This window comes from Anser brachyrhynchus (genome assembly GCF_964034855.1).
Source record: "Anser brachyrhynchus genome assembly, chromosome: 3".
NCBI lineage: Eukaryota > Metazoa > Chordata > Aves > Anseriformes > Anatidae > Anser > Anser brachyrhynchus.
Window position 1 is genome coordinate 16,506,204 of NC_137696.1, and position 25,716 is coordinate 16,531,919.

A 25,716-nucleotide genomic window follows, 5' to 3' on the forward strand; every position below is an offset into this window, starting at 1 on the left:
CATTCTTGTTTTTATTCTCTTCTCCCCTCCCAGTTTTGCCCATTTCTGGCACTTTTCTCACCGAAGCCTCTTCACACTATGCTTATCTTACCCCTGTCCTCTCCGCTGTTCCCTCCCTCCCCTGCCCAATCACTACCTCCAGCACTACCTCCAGATATGAGCCGCTTCCTCACCAACATGCCATCTCAAAGAAAGGGTTTGAGATATGCCAGAGAGTGAAGAAAACACACTACCCAAATCCCAGAAGAGTGGATGGGTGTCTCGCTGGGCAGCAAGGACAATACCTAGATAAGATGCCAATTCCTTTGCCCCACTGCTGCTGGGAAAAGGGAGGATATTTGGATTCCTATCTCGGTATTGTCCCTGGACCCATCTCAAGGCATCTGCTTATCAGCCTGAAGCTAGTAGGACATCTAATAAATTTGAAGCTGCCACCCCACACCCTCTGGCAGTTGGCAGGAAGAAGTATTTTCTGTCTCACACGCCAAATAACCTACTGAAAAAGACTGGATTTCATAGCAAATGACGCTTCTTATCCAGGAAAGTTTCTACTTGCCGTAGGCGTTTCAGTTATGCAGACCACGATTAAAAAAAGCCTTTTAATGGAGAATGCAGCAGCAGGATCAAAACAGAAAACTCTCAATACGCATACAGAAACATTGAAAGAGATCAGATTTTCACCACCAATAGTGAGCAAAAAGTTAGTCTTAAAAAAAAATAAATCCCAAAGCTGAAGTATCTTTTTTTTTTCCTGGAAGAACTGAATTAAGAGAGAGGAAAATGATGTGCTACACTCCCTTTTTGCAAATTAAATGTAGCAATCAATGCAAAAGAAGAGATTAATGAAACATAATGGACAAGAGAGCTTGGAAGACATAAGATATTACTATAAGCTTGTCATGGGTATTGTACAGGGAATACAGGACTACACAGAAGAAGAACTGCTACATGTGAATGCAATTAAGGGTAATATTCAGAATCCAGTCGTAACAAGGAGACTTCATCTATTAAATCCTTATTTTGGTGGAAATCAAAAAATGAAACAGACTGAAAGCAGAAACAATTATAACATATTTGGCTTATAAAGCGTTGATGCCGTTTCATAGAAGTACTCCATTTCGGAAGAATGAATTTCTTGAGTAGGGATGTGGGGTGGCACCTGGAATTACCAACGGCTTGGTAGAAGCATGCGGAAGAGGTACTGTCTCCTCCTTTAATAACACTCAAACTCTCCAAGTGCATATGCAATCTACATATAAATATACCAAACCTGTGCCCTGCTCCTGAGGCTGGCTGGGTGTATATTACCTCTGGTCAACTTATAGCAACATGAGCTGTATGGCTTGCTGCACAGCGAGCTGGAGCCTGGCAGTGATCTGCGATACCTTGCTCAGACACAGGTCTACGTAACGCCTGGAAATGCCTCACATCTATACAGGGGGTGCCAGAGCTTGGGTCTGTCTGCGTGCAGCTGCACACATGTACCCAAAAGGGACGGAACCTCGCTCTAAAAATCACACATAGACTACGGAACAACGGGATGATATAGCCGGTATCATTTGGGATCAACTGTTGCATGGAGTTCTGATGACAAAATGCAAGGCTGCCAAAGAGATGTTACGATGCAGGTGTTAGAGAAATTAGAGAAACCCGTGACAGAGATACAGGCCTCTCGAAACCAACAGTACCAGAATTTTATCCAAAGGTTTTGTTATCTCAGAGTAAGAATCCAAACCCTAGCCTACACAAAGAAAGAAAATTCCCTTGCCTTAATGGGAGATGACTGCCTCCAGGCTGTTTGCACAAGGGCTAGGGGAACAGTTATCTCTGAGACCGCTTACAAATCTCACAAAGGAAGAGCAAAAGCAAAATTCAGAGGAAAATATGAACAAGGAAGGTCGCATCCCAGAAAGATGCATACTGGGATATCATTTAGAAACACTTCAATGAGTTACTGCAACAAAACAGGGTAACTACTAGCCAGCTGAGCACTCAATATACACAGAAAGTGTGCCATCCTTGCAGGGGAGGGGTGGTAGGAGCAGATGTGTACCAGCATGATAAAACTGTGAGGATGAAGTAATTAAATGAAGTAGGATGAGGAAACATAAATAGTGAAGAGGGATGAAGAACATCATAGCCTACTTACTCTACAAGTTCTATGCCATTTTGCGCCCCCAGCCCTTCCAGTTCAGCAGGGAAATTTGGTCTGTAGCTGGTCAATGTTCAGTTTGGCCCACTTGGCTGAATTTTACCAAAGCTGATTGGAACTGGAAAAGTTCTGCAGTGGAAACAACTAGCCATATCCCTCCCCTTTTGCTTCTTTTTTTCGGTAGTTCGCAAAGTTTGCTTCAGACTTGAGCTAACACTAAGAAAGTACTTTTGTTAGTTTATAACTAACTTCTCCTCATCAAAAGTTTAATTTCCCTATCTATCGTTACAGAGAATTGTTTTCAAGCTTGATTTACTGGCCAAAGAGAGGAGAACTGAAGACCAGACCCAAAGGGAGACAGTACAACTATCTGCTTTTCTCATCTGTGCTAACTGGAACGGAAGCATAGGATTTAAGGTGCAATAAGAACATATTATCATATATATGCATATAAAATACATATAGCAGAGAAGAAAAAAATCTTGTTGTTGAACCTACATGTATTGCAAATGTGAGGCTGGATTTTCCTGACACTTTGGCTTACAATTCTGCATTAGTATAAGAAACACAATTTCCCCTTAGAATATGTAGGAGACACTAAAAGAGCAAGGAGCCTGTACTGAAACATGCGTTCAGTACCCATTTGAGTTTGAGTGACACTACATTACTCCAGCTCATAGCATGGCAGGTATATGAATTTTAATGACATTTCAAACTCAGTTTAATAACATTACAGCAATATTACAACTCAAAACCTGTAAAGGCAAGTGGTATGTCAAAAGACTGCCATTTAAAATCAAAAGGTTGTTGCCCCCACCTCCTACGGGTCTCCTTTAAAATTCTATTCCAAAACAGTCTTTGAACACATTTAATAGAAAATAAAGTCTCTTAAAGTACATCTAATGTTGTTTTCCCCAAATAATATGCTTAAGATATATATGGAAGAAATTTTAAGCAACAATCATGAAATGCTCCAAAAACTACAGGCAATGACATACCTGTATAAATGAGCTAGTATCAGCTACTTGTTCACGTAACACTTTTTCTTTCAATCACATTTATGCTTTTCTTTTAATTGTTGGAAATTAAGTGACACCACCCTGATTTAAGAAGATTATCTACGGCCAGCCTTTTGATATGTGCACCTCACGAACAACAATTACCTACAACAACATTTTGAAGTGTGAATAAAAGTGATACCCAAAAAGGTCTTCTCTGGTTTCCAGGTTGCCATAGGAATAAGATACAAGGTTCCTTAGCTCACCTCCAGATGCCTTTGACCTTTCTTTCAACTTTTCTGCAGCCATTTCAGTGTAGCTAGGAAGTTCTGACATCTTCACTCCAGATCGAGCTTCTGCTATTAGCTGACGAGCTCTCTCTCTCAGCTGCCGACGCCGCTCTTCATCTTGCTGCTAAGATATATTGAACAGTTGCCAAGTCAGTAATTGACAGAAATGCAATTTCATTCTCAATCTGATCATCATGATAGTAACTGGTTTACAGCACGGTGCTTGGCCCACATTATAAATAGGATGCTCGGTATCAGTTGGGTGTCATACCACAATTTTTAAAGACAGCCACGAATCAGATATTTTTAAAGCATTCCCCAAATTATTATTGCATTAGAAACTTAATAATTTACAATTTAAAGCACTTACAAATTACGTTCTAGAAAAATACATAGGTGAAAATTCTCAGAAACTTTTGTCTCAAAGTAATAACTGCAACAACTTTTGCCGTGGCTACAAAAAGGGTTTTACTAAATTGAAGTACTTGTTTGAGTAATATTTTTTCATAGCACGGAAATGAAAAGCCAGATGTTGCTCTTGGTTACTCCACTCACCAAGCTGATTTCTGAGTGCAAAGTAACATTGAAACTGTGGCATGGAGGGGAATGTGATCCTTGGACTTCAATGGATATATTTGTTTTTTAATAAAACACCTAATGAAAATGAATGAAAGAACAATAGATGCCAAAGCAGAAAAGACTCACGTTAAAAGACACTATCATTGGGGGTTTGGGTCAGTCATTGAAAAAGATCTTCTGGGAATCATCCCAGGTAGTGTTGTTGTCCTAAAGCCTGTAACTATCCTAGAAGCACTACAACATTTAACTTACCAAAATGAGTAAACTTCGATAGCATGACATTTTGGAAAACACTAACCCACCACAATACAAAAATATGAATAAAAAGGTGTCTTTAAACATATCTATAGGAATACATTAAAAAGTCTGTCTTCATCTTAAAAATACGTGTTTTTTTCAAAGTTAGGAAAAAGCTTAATCAGCCAGTTTCCCCACTCACAAACGCCACGAAGCCAGCATTTGGCTTGAAGTCCCATTTGCCTATAACTTCATGTGTTGACATCCCGAACAGGATAAAAACCAGGTAGGTGCAACTGACCTTAGCTAAGTGGAAGAGCACAAAGTGCCTAATTTTGGAGAGCAGCCTTGGCAACCTTCCCACCAGCCCAGCAACTGAGCATTCCGCACCTGCAGATGCTGGTAAGGGCTGCTGCTAAGTGCTATTTAGTTTAAGCAATCATTAATAAAACAAGCACAAAATACTAATTAGGTACATTTTATCCATTTCCATGTAAATTGTTTGTTTGTAGCTATTTACTCATCATTGTTCTCGGCACAATACAAGAAATGCAAATGAATGAATCAGAATGCAGCCCTAATGGGACTTTCTGTTTATAACCATTAGCCCAGAGGTGTGCTGTAATTCAATCCTCAAGCAGCAAGATTTAGCCTCATTAACAGCTTGCATGGGCAGGTTACAACTCATAAAACCCTACAGTAAACAAAGCGTATGGACACAGCACAGTATCTTGTTTCTGAGTGACAGAATTGTGATTCCCTATCAGATTGCCTGGATTTACTTTTCTGCTCATGTCCTTCCGACAGAAGGCCGATTTTGCCTGGGCCCTGCAGCGGGATGCACATCGCTTTGTTTGCTGTGTCTCACCCTGCAGCCTCCCAGAAGGTGCAGAGCAACAGTGCCGTCGGAAACTTCTTCGTGAGCGTGCACGTTAGAAAGACAACCGGGAAGCTCCCCCTGCTACCACGTGCTGTAACAGATCAATTTAATTTAATTTATAGCCGGCCAACTGACACGGCGACCGATTTTATTCCAACCCACGGTATTTGGTAACGTTAATTATGTTTAATTTTACCTGAACTAAAACTGCTCGAATCTCTACGACTTGTAATTCCCCGTATAGATGAACTGGTGGTTTTGATTTAAATGGCTTTTAAAAAGGAACATACACATTTTATTTTTTTTTTTAACTAAGATTCCCACGTGGTTTAATGTCAAACTGCTTGATCCACTACCCCGCACGTAAAATAAGGTTGGTTACGTGTTTGTGACAAATACGCCCTACGCCGACCAGGCTGATGCTCCTCTCCCCTCCTCCTGCAGGAGACCACGGATCCCGAATTATTAGCATAGTCATTAACATCCCGGGGATCTCCAAGCAAACACAGATTATTGTGGCTTGTGTTTGTGCTGATTAAGTCAATCATCACCAGCGGATAAGAGAAAACCGGCATATTTATTGCTTAAATTCAATTCGGGTTTTTGAACCATGGATTGCTGAGCTTGGCAGGGGAAAGGCTGCTGTAAAGAACAACGAAATGTAGAGCAAAAAAAGTACGTAAACCACAGCGATTGAGTTTGGAGTCACCGAACAATTATTAAAAAGCAAATCAACCACCCCTGGGTTCTGGATAGGGAAGTGCTCAGGAGCAGTCTGCAGGCTTGAACATACAGATTCTCCTGTCTGGAAAATAATAAAAAAAAAAACAACACAAGGAGACGGAGGAGTTAAAGCCCACAAACAGAAGCTCTGCACCGAGAAAGGGAGATGCAAACACACAGGTAGTGATTTTTTCCATTCCAGTTCAGTCTTGAAGAGAAAATGAGGTAAAATCTTTCACCCCTCTGCCACGAAGCTGATGTGCCAAAGCAACGTTAAAGTTTCCTCAGTTCCCCCCCCCGGCTACCAATTGCTTTGCAATGGTCTAAAAATCTGCCACACGGATGCACAGCAAGTAAAACTTCACCATTTAAGGACAAACTCTTCACGAATAAGTAATGTAATTCCTTGTTTCCCTCCTATAAAAATGTATTGGTATGCAATTTTTATATTTCACAGTTCACCGCCATCTCGGCAAGCTTTCTTCCACTGCTTCAATGGTGCTACTTTTAATTTTATCCTCCTTAGTCCTAGTAATTAAAGTGATCAGCAGTGGCATCCCAACGGCTTTGACACAGCTACAACCCCCTAGCAGACTTCTGCTTTTAAGGGGAACGGGAAGAAAAAGGCCTGGAGTTTCATTTCACTGGAACAAGAAAATCAAGCTTCTCCAATCCTCAACTTTATCCAATTGTTCTTTCAGCAGCCTTTGGATCTTAAGAAACAAATAAGAACGGCTGCCGTTAGGGGGTCCTTTTTGTACTCACCGCAGACGTCAATGGCTGACACTACTTTGGCCAAAAACGATGCCCTGGATTTGTGAAGGTGAATTACGACGTGAAATGCTGTCGGAGCAGTTGCTGGGGTCAGCGCCCGTCCCGTGACGCTGCTCAGCACCACCAGCAGCTGAGAGCTGACCAACCCAGCCAACAGCGAGCATGGCAGAGGTTTGCAGGGGGGGAAGGAAACCCACCCTCATTAAAATCCTTCTCCTTAAATCACCAAATATTCTGCATCTCCTCTCATTTTCAAAAAAGGAAACAAAACCCAAAAACCTCCACCAGGGATTTTCAGTTGCCCTTTGAGAGAATTTGGGGACGATCCTACCTGAGTTTGCACCACAAGTCTGATAATGAATTATCCTTCCACTATTAAGAAAATAAATAAAACTGGCAAGCTGTATTTTTTTTTTTATGTTTAAAAGGCAATTTATTCACCGTGCTCAGACTGGAGGGAGTGTAAGTTAAAGATCTGGTGCTGCTCCCCGGCACCAAACTTACAACGGTGCTGTGCTTGATGGGGGGAGCGATTCACGGAGCTGCAGGTTTCCAAATTGTCTGTGGTCTGCCCCGACATCTAAGAGAAAGAACTTGACTGCCACCTCTTTCATCATCAGACAGGAAGAACGGCTCTGTTATTAGCCATTCAGAAAGAAAAAGACTTCTGTGCTTGTCCAGAGGCAAGGATTACCAAAATGTACCTATTCAGTTCCTACAGAAGACAGAATAAAAATAAAAAAAAAAAATAAAATTACACGAGCTTTAAAGGTTTGCGCAGGCTGGGTTTTGCTGTGACCTTGATCGGCTCTTGTTTGAGTAAATAGGATTTGGGATGAAACATTAAAACTGTTTAGCAGATCTTTTCAAACCATTTCAAACTTTTCTTATGTTGGTTTATAATATAACCAGACATGCTTGTAAATGGCCACACCTGCTCATTTCTCTGGGGATGGCCTGATCTCTGCCTTTTCTAACAAAGAAAGGACGGGGGGGAAAAAATCAGCCTTTCTTGTTGCAAAACAGAGTGGAAAGTCAAAATCTTTCTCAAGTTTGTCCCATCTGGTCAGATTAAATCTTTGATCACTCTGGGGACCACGTTTCTGTTTGGTCTCTACTACTGTTTCACAACAGCTCAGAACTAATACACAGGTACCGAGCAAAATATGAATCGCCCAGGACATGCATGATGTAAATGAAATTGCAGTGGGTTTGCATTTTGGTATCTAGTTGGATCACAGGAAGGCATTAGCAATGAGAAGAAAGACATAAACATCTCCTCAATTCTCCATCTTCCGCCTGGTGTCTGGGTTGGCTGCTTTAGTACCACTAAGCCAGATGCATCTTGCTAATATTTTTCATGAACATAGAATATTGCAAAAAGTACCAAATCACTTGTCATACAGAAGAAGCTCACAATCTATGTCACTGATTGACTAATGAGACAAGACGGGATGAAAGCAGTAGTTTCATCAGTAGTCCAACGTCCAGAACTGGGAGAATCACGAACAATGTCATAGCAAAGTTCCCTTCAGGAACAAATAAATAAAGAACAAAACCAAAAACTAGCAATAACGTGGGCTTGTGTGGCTGCAAAATGGAAAACGATTCCCTAAACCTAGGAGATATTTTTAAAGAAATGTTAGCGTCATTTTTATTTTTTTTTCCCAATATCACCTATTTTGTTCTGCATAACCTATGATTCATTTGGTACAGCATTGCTGGTGTGAAGAGTGCTGTCTTTAGACAAAATTGGTAATTTTATTCTTTGATCATTTAATTGGTAATTTAATTCTTTGCATCACTGTGAAATGGATAAATTCTTAGTTTACTGAAAGAAAAACATATATACATTTTGGAAAAAAAAAATAAAAGACTGGCTGACTAAGTAAGTATCACCTTGTGCTTCATCCAAGGCCTCTTGCTGGTTGTCTGGCTGCTCTTTTGTAGGCAAAAAGGAGCTGAACGCTCTCTGGCTCCTTAGATCTGGCCCAACAAATGCACTGCCAGTCATGCACATGGATCCAGCTTAAAACCCAGTGTGAGCCTAAAAGAAGCTAGTCAAACTGGCACCTACTCATGCAGAAGGAGATAGATTTGTCATGACAGGCTGATTATTCAATGTAAAGAAACAGTTTAGCTTTTCTAATCTGGTACAAATACATCTTTCTCAGAGAAAAAAGTAAAAGGTCTAGCAGTTCAAGTATTTAAAGTAAAGAAACCAACAAAAAATTGTAACGTCAAAGTGAACCATAGGTATTTGCGCTGGTGCATTCTGCAAAACAGCCCCGCAGTTCTATTCAGATAAATAAGATTTAACCCGTTTAACCCCTTCGGAGCTGCACAGCTCCGCCATGACCACAGCAAGCATTTCTATTTCACACTGCACTTGGCCGTACTGTGGGTTTTTAAGGGCAGACCGAAAGACGTAATTCCAAATCCACCCTTTCCGTTTTCATCCTCTCCTCGGTTGCCTGCATTGATCACAGGGGCGATGCCCTGCCGGCCGGCGGAGAGCGACCGTCGGGAGAGCAGGTCTGAAACAAAAGCGACAGCCAAGCCCTCCACTAACTTCTTCCCTGGAATTTCCTCCGCTCGTGCAAGTTTGCGCTCTCCCTGGTACGTGTGCTGTAATTAAGGACAACAAGCACCTGAGGCAGCAGGCTCCCAGGGCTTGCTATGCCTGTCACCGTGATTGTCAACGCTGCTGGCGTTACCCACAAACAAGGTCTCAAAGGCTGAAAAATAGTCCGAAATTGTGCCATCAGACAGGGCATAAAGTCCGATCTGGGATCAATAGTCTGAAGGTGGCATTTTTGGTGCTTTTCAGCAACCTAGCTACAGACAGAAGGGAAAGAAGCTGCTTACTCATTGCAGGAGTCAACATTTGTAGAGTTCCACTTAAGGGATTTTCTCTTGTGTAAACTTGACTTTATAATTTAAAATAAAATAAAATAACAACAACAAAAAAAAACCCACCCAGTCGCGTTATGAAACAAAGAGTTTTGGCAGGCGGATCAGATGCGTAAGCTTGAAAGCAGCATCTTTCAGGCTGCCAGCCTGGGAAGCTTCCTCCTCGCTGGGGCAGCCGAAGGACGTGCCCTCCTGAGGAATGCTTTACCAGCAGCACGGAGCAGGGTGGCTCAAAGTCCCCCCCCCCCCCCCCCCCTTCTCTTAATTTTCAGGGGAGGGTGGCGGGATCACAGCCCGCTGGCATGTGCTCAGAATGTAAAGAACGAGTGCAAACCTTCCGCCTTCCCGGATCCTATTTTCCTGTGTGTTTTTTTTTTTTTTTTTTTGAAAATGTCCTGCAAACTGCTGGCAGCTTGTTTTTAATGGAAAATACCAATCGCCTAGGATCTATACCTAGCCTTTTGCCAATAATGAGAAAACTTCACCTTCTGTCCCCAGCAATTCTTAGGAAATCTTTTGCTGTTATTCCTACAAATCCAATTACAGATTGTTGAGTAGCTAGTGGAGTAAGCTTATTGAGGAGTGTCACATCACTAAGTCGTGCGTATGTGTTTCAGTTTGTAATGTGGTCTGAGCCGCTGTAGAGGTGTCAACTTAAAATGCAAGTAAGTAGCAGAACAGGGCTAATCCCAGCCACTACTCCCCTGCAGCCAAATTGTAGCGCAATGAATGACAGTGGAAATGCAAAGATGCCACTGTGCTTATCACACACAGCCAGATGGTGGACCTGGATCAATGCACACATGCCACGATCAATGCATTTGATAAAGAATTAAGAAGAAAACTGTACATGTTATCAAAGAACTTGTACATGGCATAATTATGATTCTGCATGTGCTTACTGATGATATTGGAGACTCAGAGGCAGGTGATAATGAAACTGATAGGAAGAAATAGCTTAAAGGCTACAGCATATGGCCTCAGCACTAAGAAATCTTGTCAAATAGTTCAGAAAGCTTTTTTAACTGTTATTACAGGCTGCTCATAGTGCAAGCTGGTGGCAACGTTTTAATTTTTTTTTTAAACCTGAAATGTCAAAAAGTTACAAAAGCTATACTTTTCAGAATGGCTCAGAAAATAATTAAGACGCCATTGTGTTTTAAACACGGCAAAAAAAATCACAGGTAGAGTCAGTGCTCACGGTTTTCGGTGGTGGTGGTTGGGCATTTTTAAAGGTATATAATTATGTCTTCCCTGAATCCGTGTTTTTACACTTTAAGGGGTCTTGTGGCAGTTTAAAGAATGTATTTGGGTAACAATTTACATTTGTCACGCTAATTTGTACAGATATAGTTTTGATATTCCTTCTCATCAAATGTATAGTATTTCCCTCTTACCATTTGTACTCTGTTGGCTGTATTTCAGCTACCTTGGATGTCAAAGAAGGTAATTAAAAAATGTGGAAAATGGTATAACGCAATAAAAAAAAGCATATACATTTATAGTGTATAAAAGGTACCTAAAATACAAATTCTCATGCTCCAGTTGATAGATGAGCTGTCTAATCAACGCCTGGACGTAACTTAAGTGCTCTCATTAGTGTGAAGGCCTTCAGGCTAAATAAGACTAAATCCCTTAAAAATTGCTTCTGCAATAGAAAAATCCCCCTTACCATTTTCCTCTGCCTAAATCATATCAATTAAAAAGAGAGAGAGGGAGGGGGAGAGAGAGAAGCATTTTCACATGACTTTGTTTTAGCTGACACTCCAAAAACTATCTCCTGAATCCAATTTAAAATGTTGCAGCGAAGAAAGTTCATTAGCAATTGAAGAAACAAAAAAATCACGCTGAGTTCAGTTTCTCTTTCACTTTAAACTCGGATCTTTAATCAGTGCTAAGGCGTATAATGCCCATTGAATCCTTTACCTTCACTTTTTATTTTTTCCCCCAACCCCAAATATTTAATCAACAGTGCCCACTGCGGTTTTACGTTTAAATTTTATAATTTATCAAAACGAGCCTCTGGGAGGAAGAAGCATGCATTTTACTGAGTTGCTTTTCAGTGTGGCCCCCCCCAGCCCCAGAATTTCAATTTGTCCTGACAAACCATTGGGTATTAAACGCTAAAGGCACGCAGAGCGCATAAAGAACTGATGGCTTGATTAGCTCTTGTGGTGCGATTGAAGGAGCTGTCTCTCTCCCCGATTCTCCATTTTGAGAAACACTTTGATCTCTGTTCAAGTCAATTCATGAACATCAACTGACAAGACTGCATGAAACACCCCAATGGTTAGACCCAAACTCGGAGCAAACTATTTGGTTTCATTAAGGCTTCAGGAGAAGTGACCAGTGACAGTCCTTTCATTCCAGAGCCAACAGGCAAGTGACTATTTAAACTTTAATGTGCACAATGTACTGCTGAAGGCCACTACACCTATAGTCGGTCACTCAAGGATGAATGCCCGTACCTACTATTTTGTGACATGTGAACTGCTAAGTGCAGCTGCAGGCTCATTAACGTGTTTGCTGAGTTGTTTTCGCCACCGCGGGCTGACTCTCCATATTTCCCATGTGAGAAAGCAGTGCGTCGTCAAAGGGAGGCAGAACAGCGTGCGCCGCGTAAAACCCAGTTATTAAAAAAGATCACATTTCTAAATGCAGTAATTTACTACGTGTTTACACAAACGTAGAAGAAATACTACCCATTCCAGCTGAAAATATAAAAGAACTTGAACCCCACCACTGACAGAACGCGGTGCGAGAGCTTTGCTACAGTCAACTATTTACATCGCTTTTTCCTTTTTTTTTTTTTTTTGAGCTGCCCTTTCCAAAGAGTCCCACTTCAAAGAGCTGTTTTTTTGCTCCGGTTCCTGTCAATGCAGGTCAGAAACACCAGAGTGGAAAGTGGCTGCAGTGCCGTGGCACAAAGAGTCTCTGCGGCCGAAATCAAACAAAGCCCAATTAAACTGATCATAACGTCCCAGTGAACACAAGGAAGCTCACCTGGTATTTCTGGACTTCTTGTGTGAATTCCCAACTCTACTCAGTACTTGGTACTATAATTACCCTGACCAAAATACTGTGAAATTACTGCTCTGATCTACTAATGGCTGCAAAAAATCAAGCCGTCGTGGTTTCATGCCAAGGGGCCGTAGCAAGGTGGCGCAATGCTTTCCGACAGAGACGACAACTTCTAAAAACTCAAAAGGGAAAATTAACGGGATGTGGTTTATGTTGCCAAGGCCTGTTCATTAATTACCAATTTAATCACTGCTGGAGGCATGACATTACAAAAATCTGGCTGAAAGTTCTAATAGATTATGAAGACCACCTAAGAAGAGTGACCAAGAAATGTACAAAACAATTAATACTGTTTCACTGCTATCAAAGACCCTCAGATTATTTTACATCAAGTGAAGCAAAAGAATTAGTAGCTTCACAGTGCCACCACTAGGAACTGTAAATACAATGGCACACAATTAGTAATGCACATGTGACTTTTCGTTCAAGGCATATATCCTTGGGAAAGCCAGAACATGATAAGGAGAACAAAAGAAACATTTTTAAATGAAATGAATAAAGATTTTAACTCTACCCTCGTGCATGCTGAGCAATAACAGAATAGGCGATGCGAAATACAGCTCTAAGTGATGGCGATATCATCCTGGGATTCACAACAGCGTGCACTGAACATCCGCACAGAAAACGTCCACAGTTATTAGCAGCAATATAAAAAGAGCGTTCAAGATGCTAAGAAAGCCGGGTCTCGCCTCATACACAAAAGAGGGGCTCTGAAACACCAGGACCTTATTTTTTTTTTTTTTTGCTAATGTTTATAATCAGAGAGAACGTTTCAAGTTTTTGAACTGATGTTCAGATGATCTGAAAATTCAGTTAATAAACCGACAGCATATTTTCTGGGACCGCACATGTTAATGCTATGGCTGCAGACTACACAGCACCTGGAATTAACATACATATAATAAACAACTGCATATTTATATTTAGATGCTTAACTGGTGTAAGTAGATGGAGCTTATGGAAATAACACCAATAAAATTCAACTGAGAATCTCAAGCATTTATATATAAAACCCAAACTGCGTAACGTTTGTCTTGCATTATCAAAGGTTCTGCTTTATTCATGAAATCCCTCCTGGTATACAACTGACAGTGCATACTAATTCTTCTTAGAACTATATTTACTTGCCCTAATTGATTTACTTTCCCAGCTACGTAAGGTGCTTGTCCACGTCACTATTTCTGTACAGAGAAATATCACAATTTCATAGTCAGGAAGTGCTTAAACTGATCAAATACGAAGTCAAAAGACACAGAACCTTATTGGAAACTTACAGAGTATTTTTATTTTTCATGCACTGAGTGATGGTAAATAAAACAACTTGTTTGTTCTTGCCATCAAGGAAACGCGACCAGACTATCTCAACCTTAGCATGTCATTATAAAGAAGTAAAGATCAGTTCAGTCGTGGTTTTGAAGTGTTCAGTCAGCAGGTCTGACCTTCATTTAAAGAAAAGTATATTGTTAAAACAGCTATAAAACTTGGAATGCTCATGAAATGTAAATACTATACAGCATAGTCTTATCAGCTTAAACCATATTTAACCACTTTATAGTGGCATACATACAAGACATATAAATGAACAACGGGGAATAAGTTACCAAAGCTCAGGGATTACCAAAATAATGTTCAATCTTTTTACCAATTAGATGGTAACTGCTTCTTTGTAATCTCGAGAAGATCTAGTGATCATATCTAAATCTGGTCACAATTATCAGCATGACAGGCTAGGGTTTTTTCAATCAATATTTTCCAATTAATATTAAAAGACCAAGGTTGCCAGCTGCAAAGTCCTCCACCTCAATAAATGTATGTTAGATGTTTAATTAATAAAGATCAACTTCGCTCTCTCAAAACCAAAACCCACCATGGGGATAACTTTGGTGAGTTCTCTTAAATGAATTAATACTATCACCTCGGTCACAGACATTTATTTTCCAGTGAGGGAGACTGTAAAAATTCCACTGATGATCTAGATGCCTTTCCTAGGGCAATATAAGTAAGGATTCTGGTTTCAGGTAGAAATAAAAATAGCTATAAATAAAGCTATCTGGTGCTCATTTTCAAGAAACTGTTAAAAAAATTTGGAGGAAAGAATAGTTGCAGTGCTAACTTGATTTGAAGGCGTCTTGCAAATTAAAATGTCCTTTTTTATTGTCTACACTTGCATTCTGTACCACTTCTGTACACGTTGACCACAGTATACTTTTTGGTCACACAGCAGAGTAGGACAGTTAGGAGCTTATTTGCTCAGAGATACAGGAAGATTATCGGAGGACATGATCAATAAATCAAACTGTTTAATAAAGTTGGTTTTTTTTCTGAGCACTTGTTCAGAGAAATCATGCTTTATTTTTATTTCATTGCAGATGGAATATGCTGTACCTGTGCAAATGTATGGAATCAAAATTAAAGAATATACAAATTCATCTCATTTTAGGTTTTGTCCATTTCTGGAGCTTTTTTAAAAAGCTTTTTCCATTTCCATCCAGCCACCAAGGACGTAAAAACAGTTATCACTTTGCACTCAAATATTTATGAAAATGAAAAGTAATGGGCAAAACAGATTGACACCTGAAGTAGAAAAAGCTTATTAAATATGAATTAGATACAGCCGCAACAAGTCCTTTGAGGAAGTGAGTAATAAAAAGCGATATTCTGAACAGAAAGAAACAATCTCATGGCATAACCCTTTCCTGCTGCCCTCTGTGTTCAGACTGCGTTTGCATGGCTGGAGGTAAGAGCTCTTTGGTGAGGTGCTTCATATCTCCAAGTTCTACTACAAAAGCTGAAGCTAGTCTTCACTGCTCTTTCAAACTTTATATAAATATATTTATATATATATATATATATTCAGGCAGCTATAGCTGTCATTCAACTTGAATAAATATTAAATAATGGTGGTGGAGATAAGTAAGCCCAAATCTTTCTGTGCAGAAAGCAGGCTAGCAACAGTTGTGCTTAAGCACAGCAGCAGTGTCAGGCCTGCTCTCTGAACACACTCCTGCAGATTATATTAATATGGTTCTAGATCCTTATTTTACAAATGGAGTCCCTCACAATTTTTTAGTGTGGTTATCTTCACAATGCTGTCATGAAGAAATAATTACTGTTTTCCTGTTTCATGAGAGGCAAAAGACAGAGCAATTCCCTCTGCGTATCACAATATTGAACTCCTGCAACCCAGAACCTGCATGTGATCCTAAGTCTGCAAGGTCTTTGACCAAAACCATGCGAGGGGCCCAGTCCATCACCTAAATATACTAAGGAGGATTCCTCAGCTCATGCAAAACCCAAGTAACTTCAGGAATGATCTGTGGCTTGCGTTAGGAAGACAAACACAACCTTTCCCAGATGAGCACCACTTCTCATGAAGGCTGTGCTGTATGGTGTTCTCCACTGAAGCTGTCTGCCTTGCAAAAACCAGTTAAAAGTCTTGGACACGTGCTTTAGGAGATGCCAGAAACAAGACTGCTGGGCATAATCTTAATTAGCCTTGCCATGGCGCGGCCTTTTCCTGTCCTCCGATCTCGCCCACCTTCTGCCTAGAGCTGAGCTCTGCCCGGTGGTTTTCAATACTTTGGGGTATTTTCCCTGTTCGATACACAGACCCATCAATATGTAGCGCCAGGCTTTACTCTGCAATATTCAAATCCTGCTCTGTGGGCAGAATTATTAATTTCTTCAAGGGCTTTTCTACAGAGCTCATCACTACGGTATTTAAGCGCCTCAAAAGCATTAATCACATTCCCTTCTCCCAACACCCCGTGGTGGTGTTATTACCCTGTTCTTCGGCTGAGAACTGAGACGGAGAGATCCCGCTAAAAGGATCTAACGCTGGATGCTCACTCTGGGAAGCCTATTACCTGCTTTTTTCAGCATACTAAGCTTTATGCAGCCCTTTATATGGCTAAAGCACAGCTCCAATTGATTTCCCTGATGGACCTGGACGCTCAGTGCATCTGCAAATTAAACCTTCACCTCAAATGGCCATCCAGAGAGGAAGGATGCACAACTAATGACCGCATGGAGGAAGCTTGGTTCAGGAGACTTTGCAGCACTGATCAGGAACTCTGAGGCAAAGGCAACATTACATCTAAATCTTTCGAAAACCTTAACCATGACCTCAGCCTTTCGCGCCTCGCCATCCCTGCTTTGCTGGACGTACACCTTCCACTTCTGCAACCGAAAGGACAGAGGTCCTCTGGACAAACAGCCTGCTACGTCACCTCAATCCTCAGAGCTAAATGAGACACGATTGCTTTGGGGAAAATAGTATGTGATCACATAATTAAAGACTGCATCATAATGCATATACACAAAGGAGGTTAATTAAAGTTGCCTGCGCATTTCTTAACTCCTAATTCCTTTCTCTGTAATCACCCTGACTCCACAACCATAGCCATTGGAGTTTACAGAGCCAATGACAGCTGTAGTAAATTTCCATTCTTTGTGTGGACCACTCATTAGAGGAGAAAAAGACAAACGCTTTGCCACTGGCCTTCGCAGCTATTTGCTGACGGTGGAGTTAGGCTGAGATTCAACAACTACGGGTTCCACTCCGCATCTGGCAAGTGAGGTTTTCCTGCTGGAAAGCCCTTCGGCCCTGCACCTCTTCAGCACTTCCCACTTGCGTTGGACACCTCTAACCTGCCACTTGGCCACTGAGGTAGCACAGAGCAGCTCCAGCTCCCTCACCTTTACAGCATCCCTTGCATGCAAGCCCCCCGTGTTAACAGCCATTGCTACAAGGCTGTATTTTACAGTAGCTGGTGGGAGAGCTTATGTCCATCCTAGCACTGTGATATTCATCACGAGACGAGGCGAGTTACATAAAAATGACTAAGCTAATAAAAAGGCTCTCCTGGTTAAAAGCTGAGTGATTACAGCTGCTACACCAGATTGGAAATGACAGAAGCATCTCGTAAAAGAGTCACCGCATGCACACCTACATCAAGACAGCAAGAAGAAAGGCTGAGCTATTTGTAAATCTACCAGGGAGAAAGGCATCCATAAGGGGATCAGTAAGTCTGTTAGTCTGCTCATACAGCTCTTCAGTTAACTCTTCCAGTCTCCAAAAGGCTGCATCAATTTTAAGGATCCTCCCTCCTATGATCCTCCCAGCCCATAAGCATGCTTTCAAGCCGTTCCTGACCAATGCAGTCTCTTCTCAGACTTCAAATACCTGCCTACAGGCTTACATACCTCTGTAAAGGCTGGCACACACACAGCTTGCTGATTTAAGCCTTCTTGAGAAGCACTAGGGAAGCAGATCTAACAGTGGAAAAATTTCTTGCTGCAAGGAGAGAAGCAATAGGAGAAAAGAAAAGGGGCTAGTATGCTGTGAATGGAGGAAAGCAAGCAGAGAAGGAGTTCTAAATCAGGTGGACTGATGACGGGGATAGAAGATGATGGGGCAGAAGGCTCATAGGGAAGAGGTCTAAGGCAAGAAAGTGTAAAGAAAGCAACTATTAAGAAAGAAAAGTTAAAAAGTAGAGAAAGGGTAGTTTAAATGGACAGCATGGGAAGATGAATATAGTGGGAGAGAGAAGAAAGAACAAATGAACACGAAGCATAGAAGGGGAAGAGGATACAGCTTGGGATGCAATGAGAAACACCTGATTCGGAGGAAAATGGGAGTGAGCTAAGAGGTATATGAGCAAATTCAGTGCCTTCATCTTCTGCTCCCGTAACATCACTGATTTCTGAGTTAAAAAGAAAAATTAAAAAATAAAGCACATGAGACTACTAGCATGGGCCTAACCGCACCCCAAAGCACAAACACGAGCAGATGAAGACATTTAGCACAACAAGTCAGGTGAGCTTACACCAGGAAGCTCGTATTTATGGCCACGGAACAACCTTGGAAATTTCCTCCCTTCTGTTGACCTCACATAGCAACACAACCCCACACACCGTACATTGTTCTCGCTTGTTTACTTAGAAAACGGCAATTCAGAGTTCTCACATGGCAAATGGAAAGTAGCACAGCAAAGCCTACGAGACAGGATTTTCAAAAGTGACTAATGACACTGCCAGCTTAGAGCTGGGGTGGCTGGTTCCCAAAGGCTGGGCTGCCTGCAGCTCTTTTCATGAAGGTGTCAAAGAAGGTGTAACTGCAAACTTGACAAGTGATGTTTCAAATTATTGGACTCCCTTTTTAAAGTTTTCTTGTTGAAAAATGAAATCTTCCTATTTCAAACCATTTTCTCTTGGATCCCCCTCAAATCATCCCAAAAATCAGCCTAACCCAACTCATACTACAGAAGGTTGATTCCAGTTGCAATAACTGCCATGTGGCTACCACACTGTGTATTACCGCACCCAGGTTGCACACTGACACCTGCAACTCTGCTAACGTGCAGCTAGATGATGCTTGAGTAGAAGTTCTTATTATTAACCTTAATGACCAGAAAGCACTGAACAGTCTGTGCTATTTTCCATTAAGCAAATGAGCAATGGCAAATAAGTAAGCTGGCGTAACAACATCAAGTGGAAAGATCTCCTCTCTATGAAGATCAAATCTGTTAAAAAAAATAATCAACATATCCTACCATCTATACATGTTAGTGCATATATGCATACAGTATGTCACTTTTATATAGCACATCAAATAGGAATACTATACCAGTATCCATTCAAGACATCCCCTTTCAAACACACGTTTCCCACTGAAACGCATTCAGAGAACACTGAGCTTGGTAAGCCAAGCGCTCAAAAGTTAGAAAATGTCAAGATTACCTTAGCTATAAATCCTTACATTGGTTCTCATTTCATGTAGTCTTTACCTGTAGACTCCATACTTCTTTTCTACAGAGTGCTTTACTTTGTCAGTGGCCGTGACTGAAAATGTTAATTGAGTGAACAACACTTCACTAACTCACCTTATCCTCCTCATTCACTGTGTGCCCTATGCCTTATTTAAAATATGCTATTTCAACATTTCTCTGAACACACAATTATTAACTTCTCCCAGGGCTCTTCACTATTGTGTCTAAGAGTTTCCAAACTATATCTCCAGAACACCCTTCTGACTGAGGAGCTTTTGCTATCCTTATGTTATAGTCAACTGAAGCGAAGAGTGCCCATGACCTGTTTGCTCAGAGCACCCAGGACTTCAGAGGGGCTCACAGCACAGCTCTCCTTGACTTGGCTACAGCTGGGTGCATTCAAAGCTTCCATAAACCCATCCCCAATAATCATGGTTTGGAAATTAGAAATCAGGGAACCTGCCAACTTGAATATGTTGAGTTCAAGGTACCCCCCCCCAACATTTTAAAGGGGGAAAGGGACTTGGGCTCTGCAGAGCAGCCTGAAGAGACTGCCCTTCTCTTGCAGGCTTCCATCTAATTCAGTTTTCAGCTTCTCTAACAAATGAAATAAGGTCCCATGGATAATCCAGCTGCCTGAGCTTCACAAGCCTGGCTCACCCTGAAAGCTCTGTCCCTGTCTCCTACCATTCAGCTGGCTTTTGTGGCCTAGGCACAGTCTTCATTTCTGTCTGACTTCGCACCGCCATCTACCTCTGTGCCATCTACCTGGGGCGTCTCTCCTCCGTGTGCCAGCACAGTAGCTCCTTCTCTTCTTCCCCTTTGGATTTCATCAGCAGGAGGAGTTTGAGCCTAAGAGAGAAAGTTTTGCTTTCCAATACTATGATCTGCATCAGAATGGACCCTGATCACCAGGAGAGCAACAGTAAAAGACATTCATGCTGTGCTGTGCCCATGCAGACAATTTTTACTGACACTTACAAACTTTTCCAAACTTGAAGGCTCTCTAATGATCTTGTGCTATTAACACAACTTTAACTGTTTTGAACAGTCTTTTGAAGGGGATGGAATCTTTTTCTCATAAGACATTTTGAACATGGATAAAGCAGTCACCAAACGTAATTCAGGGAAACGGTTGAATAGGCTCTTTTTTTTTTTGAGGTTCAGAAAAAAATACCCCAAGGCAAAGAGCTGACATGGAAAATTTCAGCTCAAACAATTAAATACTAGCAAAGTTACAAAAACTTCAAAAATAGGGGCTTGTAATAAGAAAATGTTGGGCAACTTTAATTCCAGTTATTTCTGTCTGAATAGTCATCCATAGCATCCCTCCTCTAATGCTGTTTGGTATATGAAAAACTGTTTATAAAAAATAAATCCAAAGTTATATTTACACTATACTATACTTATCTAGGAAAAAGTTATATACAAAACAATCCCAGCATTTTTTATATATCATTGGACTATCATTAGACAACTAAGATGTGTGTGCATATATGAATATATTTTGAAGAAAAAAATAAATGTTTGCCAGTTTGGAGAGGAATTGTCTATGGAAAAAATGGTCCAGCATGGACCCAAGATAGTTGAGAGAATGAAATGAGATGTGTAAAATCACTGTCTTCATTTTCTGATTGTGTGATCCCATTTATGAAAAAAGCTGAATCTGCCCCTTAGGACTAGCCTCTGAAAGATGTGAATCAGTAAAAATTCAAGCCTTTCTCTGTATCGTTATTTTTCAGTTACATTTACATTCTTAGTTGCCAGTACCGTCTCTAATGCACAATAGTTTGAATCACAAAACCCTCATTGCAAAGGTTTGCATAAAAATTAATTAGCTTTCATCTCCAGAGAGTACGCATCCTTCCAGGTCACCACTGAGGCCACTGGAGGTGCAACCGTAGCTGCTTCAACATTGGAGCTCATTCCCCGGCTCCACTTTCCCATCTCCCCAGCATAATCAACTTTCGTGATAAAAAGGAATTGTTCCATCAACTCTTTTACAAGACTGTCACAAGCAGCCTCATTCACTGCACTACCACTTATGAAGCAGCAAGTAGTTGACATCACAGGCTTGGGGAATGCATTTACATTAACTGAAAAAAGAGAAGTAATCAAAAATAGCATAAATTACTCCACTATCATTTAACAAGTAACTTTTGTTTTTCATCCCATTAGAAACTGCAGTGCCAATCAAAGAAGGTGCTCCCAGACCTCTGCTTCCAGTGAAGTCTAAGGCATCTGTCTGTTGGCCGTAGCAGCAGGAGAAACACGCTTTTCAAGTGAACTAAGGGTACACAACACATCACAGCACTGGGGCACTGAGCGTGGAAAAGAAATATTCTGCCAAGACTACTTGCAGAACCGTTTTCAAAACATATGGATGCGCACGTAAAAACACCACAAAAACATAAGCACGTATGGTAAATGTTAACTGTGTAAAAACTGCCATATTGGCCAATATTTCTTACATCATTCAGCTGCTTATTGCGGGCTGGGATGATCGTATTCGTTAGCTGCTTGTTCCCTGCCTTTAAAGCTGCATCTCTTCTTGCTTGCTCAAGCAGAACTCTTGCTCGTTCTTTAAGTTCTTCCTGTCTTGACAACATTCGTTGCTTAAAAATAAAGAAATATAATTAACAGCAAGGCAGCCTCAGGGTATTTAACGTTTACACAGCAGCTAATAGCCAGGAGCCTTCCTATATAATAAAGGTCAGGAGTCACACGGACTACAGCTTCATGAGGTGACAGCATTCTACAGAAATGAAAAGTAAAGATGATCAAAATGTAAAATTAAAAAAAAAAAAATACTCATAGGCCTTTATAATGCAAATAGATTTCCCTCCCCTTAAAACTTAATTTCTATCAACATTTAATGCCTTTAAACTGCAACTGTGGAAAAAAAATAATTGGCTTCATGGAAGCTAACTATGTTAAATATACCATGTGTTTACTTATTTACTTTAATATGTATGCAAATAAAATGCTTTGTTGGCTACTTATATGGGTATCGCTCATTTATAACTTAAAATTGAACACAAAGAGGCTGGGTACAAGGTAAGACAACCTGCAAAAATATCTGCTTCTCCTTCATATATGTGAACATCCACTAAAAAGTCCATTCTTCATACACGCGACTGATTATACCGCAGAGCAGAAATAACAGAAGGGGGACTTCTGCGAAATGAGCTCCCATACATATAAACTCCCCAGTGCTGACTTCTTAGTCAGGATCAGCCGTGAAGACTCTAGGAAAATACATCTCTAGGTCTTCGGATGAGCTGGAAGCGATGCTGCAGGTTGTGCTCCTCCAACGACTACGTGGAAATGGAAACAGCTGAGACTCATCAACGACTGCGTGTTCACGGTTAAGATTGAGACCCACGTCTGGGATTTTATGACCATGTGCAAATGCACAGAAGATTAATAACAGACAGACAAAAGTCTTTAAAGCCATCTTGTCCTACAACATTGCAAATGCAAGTCTCCATAAGGAAGACATACTGTCCCTCCCTGCTGCATTACTCTGGGGGCCAAACTGTTCCTTTCTCATCTAGTACACAAGGATGAAGACAAAAAAAGTCATGAGTCTTCACGAATTAAAGGAAAGAAATTACCTGGCTTTAGAACTAATATTTGGCTATCACCTATCCATGGGCTGCTTCTCTTGCAATAAAATGAATCCTCGTGGTACTTACTTGAGAAAAAATGTAAAAAGGTTTGAAGCAATCTGTAATACGGGCTGTATTCTTCTCTTATCACAACTAATGGCGCAAAGCCAAGTGAAGCCAAAACTAACGAATGTTCTTCACAGGGGTAAAATTATAAGCCTGGCTTGGGATTTTTGTAAACAGGACTAATAACATTCCTAACATATTTTTGTGGTGATATTATTTACTGATAATGCTCAGTATTTATATAATACTCAACTTTCATCCTCTCAATAAATCTGCAAGGTAGGTGGGCTTATACTTTCTATCTTTATAGAAAGGAAAATGATATTGTGGTTAAGAAACATGCTCGAGGCCACTAAAAGAACAGCATCATTTAATATTCTGGAGTTTCTACCTCACCATCGTAGGCTACGTTCACAAGGCTGTGTGGTTTCTCAGATAAGATTTGGAAATATGTTTGGTATATTTCAAGGCATTGAAAAGTTGACATTTTTTGAATATGGCTCAATGAATCTGTATGTCTTTCAGGTTTTGCTACAGTACACATTATTTGGAAGAAAGGTGTTGCCATACTCAGTGGCAAAAGCCTTGAAGCCATCTTCTTCAGACTGGTTGGGAATACATTTCTTCCTTCAAGTAGAGAAGATCGGAAAGGTTAACAGGAGGAAAATTCCTATAAATGCATTTTTATGTAATGACACTTTTTCAGCATCACATACTGGTCAAAATATTTATTGCCCAACAATAAAAGCACACAACCTGCCTTGCCCTCTATCCTGAAGATATGCTGTAAAATACAAGCGTGGAGAGAGAACTTGAACAGAATCTGCATGGTGACTCATAGGCACACAGAAAGTTTATATTTCTTACCTGGGCTGTTTTTGCAGCTGGATCTGCATGATTTAAAGCTGTTCTGGCATCGTTGTCAGATTCAGATTCTGCTTGCCTTGGAGAAGCACACGTTTTCTTTGCAAGATCTGCATCCTTATTATAAAAGCACCCAAGGTTAGAAGTAGGTGATAAACTTGGCTTTGCGACAGGTGAACCAGGATCTAGTCTTGTGCTCTCTGTGGATCCCATATGCCCCAGCTTTTCCTGCTCTGAGAAACCAACGGTACTGTCTGAACTCTGGTGTCTTTTCTTGTCGTTATCTTCACCAACAACGGTGGGAGACGTGTCTTCCTTTTGATCGCTGACATGTGCCAAGTCACTCAAGTCTAACGTGTCAGCTTTCAGCAACTTCTTCTTTCCCGACACAGGCTGCGCTTGTGTTGTGTCTGTACTGCTACACTTCCCAACTTCTTCAGAGGCAGAAGTCCTTCCAGAGCTCTGCTGGGATTTTTGGGGGTCCGTGTCGCTTCGAGTCCTGCGAGAAGAAGGGGAAGCTGTGCTTGGGCTTAAATGGTCATCAGGAGTCTGATGCTCGCTCTCGGACTCGCCGACACCGCTGTCATTGACAAACACGGAGTCGTCCTGAGAAGCAAAGTCTGCCAGACCACCATCCGGCGGATGCAGCTCGGGCTCCCGTTTCAGGTCATTCAGCTCTGCGTAGAATTTTTCCTGGTCAACAGAACTGTTTGTGTCCGTTTCATAGTTCCCCACTTTGTATGTGCTTTTACTACTGTTCTCCTCAATTTGAACCACATTTAATTCTTGGCCGCAGAAATGCGCCCGTATTTGATAGAGATAGGTCATGACAGTCAGTTTGTCAGGTATCGCTAACAAAACCATGTCAGAAGGCTCCAGCAACCGTGATATTCCTAAACTGGCAAACCCATCATATGCCTTTAAAAACAGACAAAAGAAAGATTACAATACAGCATTTTCTTATGTATCATAATATTTCAAGAAACACAAGTAGAAGCTTCAGTCAAAATAAGCAAACACAAACATATCCAATATTACAGGAACAGTATAGGCTTGGCTCTATTCTTCTTATTCTTTTGACTTCATTACAGTGGTACAGTACAGTACAGTAGCTAACCATTTTTTGTTGCACAGTCCAACCTGAACTCACCGATTTGTCCTGACAGATTCTAGATATCTCCCAAGGTATCTTCACAGTAATGCAAATCAAGAGAATATGACCAGCAAAGACACTCAAAGAGCATTGTTCCAAATATTTCTAGCATCACCCCATACCGTAATAAAATCTTTTGTTACTCAAAGTAATGCCACTCTCATAAAGCAAAAAGATGTTCAGGAACTGCAACTTAAACCCCCTTGTGTTTGCATTAAGAAAGCCTACTGCTACCTTCCATGGTTCTCACTCAAGTAGCAGGAAACAAGCAAATAATAAAAAAGGTGTAAGAGTTGGAACAAGAAAAAAGCAACCGAGAACGGCTTTTTAAGATAAGGAACAAAGATAGAAGAAACACGACACTAATCCATCTTGGGTTTTATCACTGGTGATCAACCTTTTCCCTTCTACTGGTCATGTAATTGCAGTGATTTGTGTTGATGAAAAACTGTGTGTGTGCAGATAGCCACAGATGGTGTGATACAAGACATAAATCACATTAATTCAGCAAACAAATGCATTTTAAAAAATTGTTGACACTAAATTTATTAGAAAGAAAAAGAAAAGGGGAATTTCATTCATACTTTACTTCCATTTCTAGAAGCTGAACAGTGTGAAAGCCTCC

At 40.8% G+C, this 25,716-nt stretch overlaps 1 protein-coding gene across 17 annotated transcripts in view; it reads right to left on the reverse strand.

Annotated features, from left to right (window-relative positions):
* The window catches only part of EHBP1 (EH domain binding protein 1), a 213,889-nt gene that overhangs the window by 48,705 nt on the left and 139,468 nt on the right, over positions 1-25,716 (reverse strand). For 8 of the 17 annotated variants that reach the window (XM_080584709.1, XM_080584708.1, XM_080584707.1 and 5 more), the window contains exons 13-16: positions 23,942-24,856; positions 21,869-22,012; positions 20,166-20,249; positions 3,417-3,564 (exon numbers count right to left, since the gene is read on the reverse strand). In XM_080584709.1, coding sequence (XP_080440835.1) covers positions 3,417-3,564; positions 20,166-20,249; positions 21,869-22,012; positions 23,942-24,856 — 1,291 coding nt within the window. The remainder of the gene's footprint in view (positions 1-3,416; positions 3,565-20,165; positions 20,250-21,868; positions 22,013-23,941; positions 24,857-25,716) is intronic. The other 9 variants (XM_080584720.1, XM_080584711.1, XM_080584710.1 and 6 more) reach the window with 3 other exon arrangements.